The sequence below is a fragment of the Brassica rapa genome, chromosome A05 (assembly GCF_000309985.2).
Source record: "Brassica rapa cultivar Chiifu-401-42 chromosome A05, CAAS_Brap_v3.01, whole genome shotgun sequence".
Classification (NCBI taxonomy): Eukaryota; Viridiplantae; Streptophyta; class Magnoliopsida; order Brassicales; family Brassicaceae; genus Brassica; species Brassica rapa.
In genome coordinates, this window is record NC_024799.2 from 4,565,373 (window position 1) to 4,577,818 (window position 12,446).

The 12,446-nt window shown below is 37.7% G+C and overlaps 1 protein-coding gene across 2 annotated transcripts; it reads left to right on the top strand.

Annotated features, from left to right (window-relative positions):
* The first annotated feature begins 5,711 nt into the window (after nt 1-5,711).
* On the top strand, nt 5,712-12,343 carry LOC103867278 (DNA glycosylase/AP lyase ROS1). Of its 2 annotated transcripts, none has more exons than XM_009145332.3 (21): nt 5,712-5,909; nt 6,115-6,297; nt 6,378-6,496; nt 6,576-7,505; nt 7,585-7,980; nt 8,062-8,152; nt 8,223-9,351; nt 9,432-9,511; nt 9,655-9,739; nt 9,827-9,918; nt 9,994-10,062; nt 10,155-10,191; nt 10,275-10,357; nt 10,486-10,905; nt 11,072-11,108; nt 11,222-11,279; nt 11,355-11,494; nt 11,587-11,652; nt 11,735-11,849; nt 11,925-11,963; nt 12,037-12,343. In XM_009145332.3, the coding sequence occupies exons 2-21, from the start codon at nt 6,197-6,199 to the stop codon at nt 12,150-12,152; spliced, it is 4,203 nt and encodes a 1,400-aa protein (XP_009143580.1). In that variant the 5' UTR covers nt 5,712-5,909; nt 6,115-6,196; the 3' UTR covers nt 12,153-12,343. The 2 variants fall into 2 exon arrangements, with proteins under 2 accessions (XP_009143580.1, XP_009143581.1); XM_009145333.3 differs by having other exon boundaries at nt 7,588-7,980.
* Nucleotides 12,344-12,446: the final 103 nt, after the last annotated feature.

The window sequence follows — 12,446 nt, forward strand, 5'->3', positions numbered from 1 at the left end:
AAATTATAATCTAATAATCACAATATAATCAAATAGAATATTATCAAGATAATGCCCAACTAAGGTTAGACTAGTGAACGTATGAATGTTCAATCGGTAAAACTGAACCAACTAAAATCAAACTGAATAAAATAGAAAAAGTAGGTTGAATTTAGTAATATCGAATAAACCAAATGAATGTTGTTTATAATATATGAATATATTTTGATATATAAACTAATAAAAACAAAAAATCAAAAAGAACTAAAATATTTATAGTTATATATAAATTACATAATACAATTGATCATATGTATACATTTTTATTTGATAGATATGTTCTTGATATTTAAAACATTTTTTTATAGTTTGTTATTTTATTTAAGTTAATTTTTTTCTTTCATCAAATTAAATAAAATATATTTTATTTGACAGATATTTGTGTTAAATTATAGTTATTATGATATCACTAACTTTTCTAATTTATTTTATAAAAACTATCATAAATATTAACTTTTTGTTCTTACTAAATTTTTAACAGTTAAGTAAAATAGAAAACATTATATTTAAAAGTTATAATTTTGAAAATATATTTTATGTTTTAAGAAATTTGATTTCTAATCATATAAACCAAAATTCACAAAATATTATAATATGTGTATATATATAGTAACGGTTTTTGGTATAAAACCAAATAAGCCAAAAACTGTAAGTATACAAACCAAACCAAACCAAAATAGATATAGTTTTATTATGGAATGGGTGTTCGGGTGTCCAATTGGTTTTGGTTTTGATTTATATAAAACTCCAGTTTGGTGTTGGTTTGGATTTATTCGGATTCGATTCAAATATAGTAACACATTGGAAACCGGTTGAACCCGTTTAAATTCAGCTTCAGTTCTAATTTGGGTTTCAGTATCCAGATACTTGACTCGAAAATACATATTTAAGTTCACAAGCTTGATAAATTTTAAAAAAAAAACTAACAAAGGTTTGGTGGCATGATTAAAAGGTGTTTGTTAAGAAAAGAGAAACATATTTAAGTTAAAACTAACAACTAAGAACTCTATAAATGTACGAAACATGATTAAAATATTAAAAACATAATTTTGAAACTTTGGAAGAAAACTTAATTAAAATCAGACTTTAAATGAAAATGTCAAAACATACAATTTTCAATATTTGACTAATTATCAAAAATATACACTAAACTAAATATTGTATTTATTTTTTTCCTGTTATAGATACTTATTAGAGTATTTATTGGGATTGCTTTTTTTGTTTGGTACAAGGTTTTTTTGTTTTTTTGGATTTTTTTGGATATTTGTTTGGGTTTGGATTCAGTTCAAGTAAAATCCAAAATTTAAAATACCGTAGAATAAGATCGATTCAGATATTATGTCATGTTCACTTCGGTTCGGATTTACATTTTATCAGATTTGATTGGTTCAGTTTTTTGGATTTGTTTTTTGCCTACCCCTACTAAAAAGATCGAAAAATGAATCGAAATCGAAATCGAAATGAAACCCGAATTGAATACGCCTAAGTGGATGTACAAATAATAGTCTAGTAATCAACTTATAACACACTCCCATATTAGTAGGGATGGCAATTGGACCGCGACCCGCGGGCCTGGCCCGTAAAAGTCCCATGCGGGGCGGATTTGGGCTTAGATAACTTAGGCCCGATAAAGTGCGGGCATTGCGGGTTGGGTAATTTCGGGTTTGGGCCATAGCGGGCTGGGTCTACGCGGTTTAGCGGGACGTGGGAAACCCGCACTTCTTCATTTTCATCCTTCAGACTTCTCACCGACGAGGAGATGACTCTTGTGACCACCGGAGCTTCTCTCCTTCCTCCAGCCACCGTCAGAGCTTCTCTTATTTGTCGATCAACCACCATAGGCCGTAGCTTCTCTTTCTCGGTTAAACAGGTGTCGATTTCTTCCTCTGAGTAGACACCATTTATTCATTTAAGGTTAGTCTCTGCATGCATAGAACTTTGACTTGATCTCATAGAAGAGTTTGTTTCTGAGCTCTTAATTTTTTTCTGAATAAGTGGCAGTTGTTCTAATTCATAGATATTAAATTATCAATAGTGATCCCAAGATCCATGATGGATGGTTTTGACTTTTGTATGCAAGCTTGAATCTTAGAGTACACACCTGTTCGTTCAAACTTGATCGTGATCCCATGATGGATGGTTTTGACTTTTGTTTGAAACTTGATCGTATTCACTTGTTCTGTATGTTTGACCTTATTGGAACTAAGTTTTTTTTTTTTTTGACTTTCTGTTGTTGTGGGAAGCACTTGCTCTGTTGCCGATAGGGATTAGTGTAAATCAGCTGTGTTCTCTTCCTGAAGGTGCTACTACCATGGCTGTTCCAGTTGCTATGGGTGCATACATCTGTAGTTATGTACCTTTAACTTTGTAAGTTACACTTTTTAGGTGCTTCCATTTACTTTCCTTGCAAATTTAGTATGTAACTGATTTCATTCACATCGTGGGATATGCAAAATGTATACAAGGTTGAATGGGAAGATGAATGTCAATGCTCAAGGCAGATTACAACCTCGGAAATATGACCATCTTGTGTTTAGGCAGCTGGTAGCTAAGACAATAGTCCAGCATGATCTCCCATTTTCGTATGTGGAGTATGAAAAAGTGAGAGACACTTGGAGTTATTTGAATGCTGATGTCCAAACCATTTGTCGAAACACGGCGAAAGCAGATGTGTTCCGGTTGTATGAAAGCGAGAGAGATACACTGAAGAGGGAATTGGCGAGTCTTCCTGGAAGAGTTTCCTTGACGTCTGATTTGTGGTCATCGCTAAAACGTGAGGGTTATATGTGTGTGACGGCTCATTACATTGATCGAAATTGGAAGTTGAACAGCAAGATCCTGACGTTTTGTGCTTTATCACCACCACATACGGGTATGAATGTTGCGATGCAGCTCCTTGAATCACTGAAAGAGTGGGGAATAGAAAAAAAGGTGTTCTCTATCACATTGGATAATGCTACAAGCAACGACTCGATGCAAGATATTGTGAAATCGCAGCTGATGTTGAACGATGACTTGTTGTGTGGCGGAGAGTTTTTCCATGTCAGATGTGCAGCTCACATACTTAACCTCATAGTGCAAGATGGTTTGAAGGTTATTGGAGGTTCTTTGCACAAAGTAAGAGAGAGTATTAAGTATGTATTAGCATCGGAAGCGCGTGAAGTATTGTTTGATAAATGTGTGGTTGCTGCTGGTATAAAGGAAAATGCGGGTCTGATACTGGATGTGCAGACAAGATGGAATTCGACTTTCTATATGCTTGAAAGAGCCATCAAGTTCCGCAAAGCGTTTGTTAAGTTGGAGACATTTGATAGGAGAGGTTATAAAATGGCGCCTACAGCTGAGGAATGGACAAGAGCTGAGAATATCTGCCGTTTTTTGGGACCTTTCGCTGTGATTACAAGTTTGATGTCTGGTTCCAATTACCCGACTTCAAACTTGTATTTCTATCAGGTTTGGTTGATCCATGATTGGCTTCGAATTAATGAAGAAAGCGAAGATGAGGTTGTCAGAGAGATGGTGCCACCGATGAAAGAGAAGTTTGATAAATATTGGGAAGAAGTCAGTTGTGTTTTCGCGATGGCAGTCGTCTTTGATCCACGTTTTAAGCTTTCTATTGTGGATTGTTGTTTAGGGAAGCTTGACATGAGTACACGTGATGCAAAGTTGAGAAACTTGCGTGATAAGCTTAGTACTCTGTTTGAGTCTTACGACAAAAAATCCAAGACTAGTTCACCTTCTACAGAGCCACGTGAGACGGTTCCACAAAATGTTTGTGCTGAAGGGTCAATGGGTATGTTTGAGAACTACAATGTGAGTGTTTCGAATTTTTTTTAACATTCTGTTTATTTATTTTTTTAAATAGTTTTTGATCCTTTTTTTAAACCTTTATAGGATTTCTTTGCGTTTCGCAAAGTCAGCGGTGTTGTGAGTGGAAAAACACCTCTAGAAGCTTATCTTGATGAACCACCCTTGGACTTTAATAGTTTCCGGAGCATGGACATTCTCAAGTGGTGGAAAGATAATACTCATAGGTATGGTGATTTGTCAGCAATGGCTTGTGATTTACTGAGTATTCCTATTACAACAGTGGCTTCAGAGTCTTCCTTTAGCATTGGATCGCGAGTCCTTAATAAATACAGGAGCCGTCTACTCCCGAAAAATGTGCAAGCTCTGATCTGTACTAGGAACTGGCTAAAGGGATATGAAGCTTATGAACATGGTAAAATATTCACATTATCATATAATTTTGAGTACCATGACTATTAATATTTACTAACTTCAACTATTGTTATTTTCTAAAGATGAAATTCATGATGAAGAAGAGAAGCTACCATCATTTGAATCCATTGTCAATGGTGAAGACGAAGATGAAGAAGAAGAAGTTTGATTTTATTTTATTTTGATTTGGTGTTTTGCTTTTATCTACATTTAGAATGACTGTTTGTTTTTGGTTTTTTATTATCTTTGGAATTCATCGTGCTGAACCTGGTTTTTTTTTTAATTTAAATTTGGTTAAGACTTGAAAAATTTGCAGTGTTTGTCTGTGCTTTTAGTAATGTAATTTAGTAATTTGCAAACAATATCACTATCACTTAAATGATGCATTGGTATCAGTCCTACATACGAGTCATATGGTACGAGTAAAACACTTGGTATTGACTTGATATAATATGTATACAATGAAATCTAATAATTGACTTAATGTGTTGCCAACATAATGTTGGTAATGACTTGATATAAAATCTAATGCCGTTTTTTCTTTTGTGCTTTTGGTGAAGTTTATATTTAACTATGTTGGACTAATCTTGATTTTTATTTACTATCAGCAGACAGCAGTGCCGCAAAGGACCACCGGATAGAGAGACTTGGACTACCGGCGGGGCGGATAGTACCGTTTGCCACTAATATTTGACAACCCGCGGGCTGCCCGCAAAAGACTTAAGATGTTAGCGGGGCGGGTTTGGGCTTAAGGATTGAGACCGCGGGTTGTGGCGGGCCAACCCGCAAAAAACCGCCGGAGAGAGAGACCGCGGCGGGGCGGGCTACGGCGGGGCGGGTGGTACCAATTGCCATTCCTACATATTAGTTGAAAATAATTATTTGTTTTCTCTTTTAAAAGAAAATACAAATTTATTTTTTGCAATAGTTGAAAACCCAACTTCGGGAATAAACAATAAACATATGTTTATCATCTTCACATACAAATCTATTTTATTAAGTTTATCTCTAAATTATCATAAGTACATTGAACTATTTATAATAATTTTCAAATACCGTAGGACATAACATGATTTAGAAATTATTATATCTCCACCTATTAAAAAGTTGATAAATTAAAGTATGGTCAAAACTTTGAACCTACTAAAAATCCACCGACGTATAAAAGTTTAGTAAAAATAAAATGTTTCATAAAAACACACACATTTTTTTATTTGTTGGTGAAAAGATTATATGTTAGTATGTACATATACAAAGAAGAAGAAAAAGAAACAAGAGAGAAAAAACACAGAGAATAAAATAACAAGTTGATGAATATATTATTATATTTTCAACTCATCTTTCCAATAGTCCAGGAGACTAAGAAAGACGTGTTTCACACATAATTTTAAAAACTTTTCCCGCCAATCAAACGGTTTCACGCGCTTGAACCAACGGCTTTATAAAAATACAAAGACATAAATCACGATCACAATCTCCTCTGCTCCTTCACAAGTTAAAGGCCAAAAATGCTTTTAACCTTTTTTCTATATAACTCGTATCTAGATCACTCAACTTCGTCATTACCAAGAGAAACGGTGTGTTCTTATCCTCTTCAAGGCTACCCTCCGGACCGAACCAACTCTCATCACTTTGATCTACCTCCACAGGTAAATCTTCTTATTTATGTATTTGTGTTTTTCTTTTTTACATTTTCATCAATTTGTTGTGTAATGAAAAGTCTTCTTCAACCGAACTCACCTAAAATCAATGACTCCCGGAGATCTCTCTAAACCCCCCAACAGAAAAAAATGGATCTAAACATTTTCAGACTCAGTGAAGAAATTTTCAACCTTTTTAATTCTTTTTTTGCAGTTAAAAATAGAAACTTTGCAAGTTTTAAGCTTTTGATGATGGAACAAGTTGTGTAAAAAGAGACAAGAACTGAAGTAGACAAATGGATAAACAACAAGCGAGAGAAGAAACTACATGGGTTCCTCAGACACCCATCAAGCCAATTACTCCGATCTACCCAGATCAGATTCAGACAGAGGAAAGGTAAAGTCTTTTGTCCTAAATTTAGAAACTTTTCAAAAGATTAGTGTTGGGTAATTTGCTTAGGGAAGCGATGCATGCAGGAGATTCGCTGGGAACAAAGACAAGAGTGGTCTTGACCATTTGTCTTTTGGAGATTTGCTGGCTCTAGCCAACAATGCTTCCTCAGTGTTTTTATCTCGTCAGAATGGGATTGATAAAGGTAAAGAGAGAGAGAGAGAGGGGTTTTGATTAGAGATTTAGGGAAAAGATTGTCATCTGATTGATTGTTGTTTTTGCAGAACATGTCATCAAGACTCCTGAGAAGCCAAAGAGGAAGAAGCATAGGCCAAAGGTTGTCAGAGAAGCGAAACCAAAGAGAGATATTAAACCGAAAACTCCGAAGAAGCCTGCTGCTGCTGTTGAGGGTGAAGAAAGCAAAACACCTAAGAGGAAATACGTGAGGAAGAAAAAAGAAGCTGGTGAGGATCAAGAAGAATACACGCCGGTTGAAGAATCATCAGGAGCAGCAGCAGAAGATGGAGAAGCTTCAGATCATGATGGCAAGAAGCCTTGTAGAAGAGCCTTGGAGTTTGACGATCAGAGTCTCAAACCTCAAAACGGAGAAGCACAGCACAGAGATGAGACAAAGCAGGATCAAGACTTGCAAGAGAGTCACATGGCAGCAGTGCCAAGCACGCCTAAGAGAAAGCGCAGCAGCCAAAGTAGAAGAATGGGAAAGGAAATGAAGAATAATGAGGCACAAGCCACAAAGAGGAGACAAGGCAAAGAACCAACTAGAAGTAACATATATTTTTCAGGGCAACAATACGAGCAGGTGTTTGCGGACAATGAAGCACAATGGTTGTTTTCTACAGAATGGCTTCAGAAAGGGATGAGATCTCGTTCCACAACTGGACAACAACTTGTTACACAAGAGAATGTTGCTGCCTTTGACTCAGACTGTAGAGTCCTAACCTTTCAGGGTAGGCAGAGTTTTGAGTCTAATGCTCACTTGGATAAGATAGAAACTCCAACAAAGAAGAGAACTACAGGCCACGCTCGGTTCCGGTGTTTGTCTTCCACAAATAAAGCTTCTGAGCAGTCACAAGTAGGATGGTATAGCAGACAGACGCAAGTGGCCTCAAGCAGAAAGAAACGAACCACTAAGTCTCAGACCAAACAGCTCACACTTCTCCCTAATCACTGCCACTTTCCACCTTCATTTGCTGGTAATGATATTTTACTCACTCTTTCTTAAATCTTGAACTTAATAAATGCAGACTATTTTGTTGCTAATGTTCTTTGCAGCAGGACTAGCTCCAGAAGCTATTTGGCAGCAACGCCACTCTATTGAAGCAATCAGCGAGCTAATGCGTCTACTAGACATCAACAGAGAATACTCAGAAACTGCTCTTGTTCCTTATGGAATGAACAGCAGTTACAGCGTAGGAAACCAGATTGTGATCTTCAACGGTGGCGCTGGAGCAATTGTGCCTTCGACTCGCGTTAAGAAGCCGCGGCGCGAGCGAGCAAAGGTTCATATAGATAATGAGACGGATAGAGTCTGGAAGCTTTTGATGGAGAGTATTGATAGCGAAGGTGTTGACGGATCAGACGAGAAGAAGGCCAAATGGTGGGAGGAAGAACGTAATGTCTTTAGAGGAAGAGCTGACTCATTCATAGCACGAATGCATCTTGTTCAAGGTAACTACACATCACATGTTTTTCTTACAAGTGTTTGATCTCTTAGTTATAACTATTGTTATGGTCTTTGGTTGCTAACAGGTGATAGACGTTTTACACCATGGAAAGGATCAGTTGTTGATTCTGTGGTTGGAGTGTTTCTCACTCAAAACGTTTCTGATCATCTCTCAAGGTATAACCTCTTACATGGTTCTATGTCTTTACTTAGTCTAAGACAACTAACTTCTTTTCTTTGTCTCTAGCTCTGCGTTTATGTCACTAGCTGCGGAGTATCCAGTACCTTTTGTACCCAGCAGTGACTTTGAAGTAGGAGAAAGCTCCATGCCTTCTATCAGGATTACCTACTTGGACTCGGATGAACCGATCTCAAACCCACCAGTTCCCAGTGAGACTTCTGCTGCTTTAGACAACACACAGCCTGATGAGGAGAAGGAGTATGTAAACAGCAAGGACACCTCAAGGAGCAGTAGTGAGATCGCCAGCTCAGGGAATGAGTCAACTGTCAAAACTACAGATTCAAAGGCGCAGGTGGATTCAGACAGAACTGGCTCAAGCGTGGAAGTTAGCAAGACAGTTCTTATTGTCCAAGAGCTGTTTCCATCTGAAGATTCCGTACTCACATGTCAGAACTCGTTGGTTTCTGAAACTCCTAAGATGACAGAGAGAGCAGGATCAAGCTCTGAGATCAACTCAGAAGCAGAGAATTGTACACACTTTGTGAAGCTCCTAGAGTCTCAGGGGTCTGCTCAGCTTCAAGAGAAAGAAAGTGACGTCATCACAGCTGATACTGTCTTAGTAGAAGAGGCCAGTCAAAAGACTCAGTGTTCAAGCAGTCCTGGAAGTTTACAAATATCCCCAAACACGTCTCCTGGTGATTGTAGCTCAGAGGTTAAGGACTTCAAGTCATTGAAAGGGAAAGGAAAGTATTCTGATGATGAACCATGTTGTTTCTTTGGGGATTTCTTGAGTGTTCAGAAACCAGAGATACCTGACAGCTCCAGCAGCGTTCCTTCAACAAAGATCGTGATAGAAACTCCAATTCCAGATATTAACGAAAGCACAAACTGTCTTGATGTCCAAGAAGGCACAGAAAAACAACAACCAGGACCTGACTCATCATCCAAAAAGATCAGTCCTATGGATAAGGCTACTTTCAATGCGGATGGGAAAAAGATTTTGAAGGAGGTAGACGAGGAGTTTGATTGGGACAGTTTAAGAAGAGAAGCGGAAGGCAGAGAAGGCAAAAGAGAGAAAACAGCAAGGTCATTGGACTCTGTTGACTGGGAAGCCATAAGAACTGCTGATGTCAATGAAGTTGCTGAAACCATTAAGAGCCGTGGGATGAACCATAAACTTGCTGAACGTATACAGGTACATTTTATCACTATATAGCCAACTTTATTGAGAATCTCCATTGTAACTGTTTGAGGCTGAGCATGAAAACAATGCAGGGCTTCCTTAACCGACTGCTAACAGACCATGGGAGTCTTGATCTGGAATGGTTGAGAGATGTTCCACCTGACAAAGCAAAGTGAGTTTAAAGAAAATTGTTTTGTCTCTTATGTATTTAACCATAGGCAGTTAAGCGTCAATGATTTGATATTGCATAGCTAGTTTCTCATAAATGATTTGATATTGCATAGCTAGTTTCTCATAAATTATACAAACATACAGAGAGTATCTTCTGAGCTTCAATGGACTGGGACTAAAAAGCGTGGAGTGTGTTAGGCTGCTAACGCTGCACCATCTTGCCTTTCCAGTAAGCTTGAATCATCTCTTTTTGTTGCTTTTGCCCCTGTCAAGTGAGTTATTTGATGTATGGACTTACGGTAAAACTTATTGACAGGTTGATACCAATGTTGGGCGCATAGCGGTTAGACTCGGATGGGTACCCCTTCAACCGCTACCAGAGTCTCTTCAACTGCATCTTCTAGAAATGTAAGCACTCTACAATATGGTTCGAAATAGAACTTGTTTTCTTATTCTTCCCTGATACATCTTTGGTTTATGCAGGTATCCCGTGCTTGAGTCTATACAGAAGTATCTTTGGCCACGCTTGTGCAAATTCGACCAAAAAACATTGTAAGATCTCTCATCATGTTTATCATTACCTTATATTTTTTTATTCCTCATTTTAGTAACTTATTCATTACTCTTACTGTGTTATCTTTCAGGTATGAATTGCATTACCAAATGATTACTTTCGGAAAGGTATGTATAATATATACACATATGTAAGTGTGAAGAAAACAGGCAATACACGTGATTAAGTTTTTGATCTACTTGACTCTTAGGTGTTCTGTACGAAAAGCAAACCCAACTGCAATGCTTGTCCTATGAGAGGGGAATGTAGACACTTTGCTAGTGCCTTTGCAAGGTGATACTGATACAACTTCTCCTCTTAATTCCTTAAACGAGAACCCTTTGTTATATATCATTCAGTAAATGTTTGTGGTCAGTCTCTAACTGATACAGAGAGTTTAATAACCGTTACTTGTTTTATAGTGCGAGGTTTGCATTACCTGGTCCAGAGAAAGGAATGGAGAGACCTGATGTTCCTCTACAGAGCCTACCAGAGCCATTGCGGAGACAGCAAGGGTTAGAAGTAGTCAACCACTCAGAAGCAGCAAATAGAGTCACAAGCTGTGAACCGATAATTGAAGTGCCAGCATCACCAGAGCCAGAGTGCGCAGAAGTTTCAATGGCTGATATAGAGGACGCTTTCTTTGAGGATCCTGAAGAGATTCCAACAATAAGGCTGAACATGGATGCATTCACAAACAACCTGAAGAAAATTTTTGAGCACAGCAAGGAACTGCAAGATGGAAACATGTCTGGGGCTCTGGTTGCACTTACCGCTGAGGCTGCGTCTCTTCCAATGCCTAAGCTCAAGAACATTAGCCAGCTGAGGACTGAACACCAAGTGTAAGCGTCATTTTTCTCTGTTATTCACTGTGTCTTTAAGGTTGAAATGAAACAGGAAACACATCTCTCATCATGAAGTGGCGGACTTAAAATGCTAAGATTTTAAAGTCTGGTTAAACTTCACTTTTCTAACAGTTGAGTCTGTTTTTGTTTCATATATTTGCAGCTATGAACTTAAAGACGACCATCCTCTTCTAGCTCAGGTATGTCACATATGTTATTAGTTGATAATACAAACTCATAATTGGCAGTTACATAGTCTCTAGTGATGTCAATATTGAAAATCTAACTAGCTGGGTTGTGTTTGCTTTGGCAGTTTGAGAAGCGAGAAACTGATGATCCATGTTCGTACTTGCTTGCTATATGGACACCAGGTAACCTCTACATCACTTAGTTGGATCTCAATTAAACAGAGTTGTTTCATTACTCACTATGATTTTAAACACTAGGTGAGACGGTTGATTCCATTCAACCAACTAGAAGCAAATGCATTTGGCAAGAAGCAGGCAAAATGTGTAATGAGAAAACTTGTTTCTCGTGCAACAACATAAGGGAGACGCAATCACAAACCGTTAGAGGAACCATCTTGGTAAGTAATTTGCATCCAACCTCTTTTGCCTAATTAACTACTACATATTTTTAACGAATGATTGCAAATGATATGGTGTAAATTTCATGTAGGTACCTTGTAGAACAGCGATGAGAGGTAGCTTCCCACTCAACGGTACATACTTCCAAGTCAACGAGGTTACAATCTTCAACTCAATATCCAATCTTTCATATGTTTATATATGCACTGAAGTTTCTCGGATGTAATCTATCAATATAGGTGTTTGCGGATCACGAGTCTAGTCTAACGCCAATTGATGTTCCAAGAGACTGGTTATGGGACCTAGCTAGAAGAACTGTCTACTTTGGCACATCTATCCCATCAATCTTTAAAGGTAATATCGATCTTTCACCATGATTAGATTCTAATGTAACGATATTCTAACTTTTTAAGCTAATTTTGTTTTCAGGTTTATCTACTGAAACAATTCAACAATGTTTCTGGAGAGGTATAATACAATTTTGCTTACGCTATCAGTTCTCACTTAGTCCAAAACATTAACCTACCGTTGAAACTTGTAGGGTATGTATGTGTGAGAGGATTTGATAGGCAGACAAGAGCACCAAGGCCTTTGATCGCGAGACTGCACTTCCCTAAAAGCAAAATGAAGTCACAGGTTAATCCGGATGATGCATAGGTACGAAAACAAACTCGGCCTACCAACCAACAACAAGCCAATGTAATATATTAGAGTTGTAACAGGTCTTTGAACTCCCATGTTAGTGTGTCTTTGTTTGTAATCAAATACGAAGTCACAAGAACCAAACCAAGTAGATGCCAACTTTAACTTGTTTCGTTTCCATACCAATGTGTTATAGCTTTTGATTACTGGTTTACCCGAACCAAATTAATCGGTTCAGATGGTTTAACCGGACCAAATAATTTTTGTGGATAATGGGCCACTAAATGGGCCTACTAGCTCATTGCACTC

What these genes read in the sequence shown, in the direction of transcription:
- LOC103867278 (XM_009145332.3), top strand. Translation starts at nt 6,197, where the DNA reads ATGGATAAACAACAAGCGAGAGAAGAAACTACATGGGTTCCTCAGACA. An exon ending in AAATTCGACCAAAAAACATT is followed by an intron (nt 10,063 to 10,154) that starts GTAAGATCTCTC and finishes GTTATCTTTCAG; the next exon opens with GTATGAATTGCATTACCAAA. An exon ending in ACCATCCTCTTCTAGCTCAG is followed by an intron (nt 11,109 to 11,221) that starts GTATGTCACATA and finishes TTGCTTTGGCAG; the next exon opens with TTTGAGAAGCGAGAAACTGA.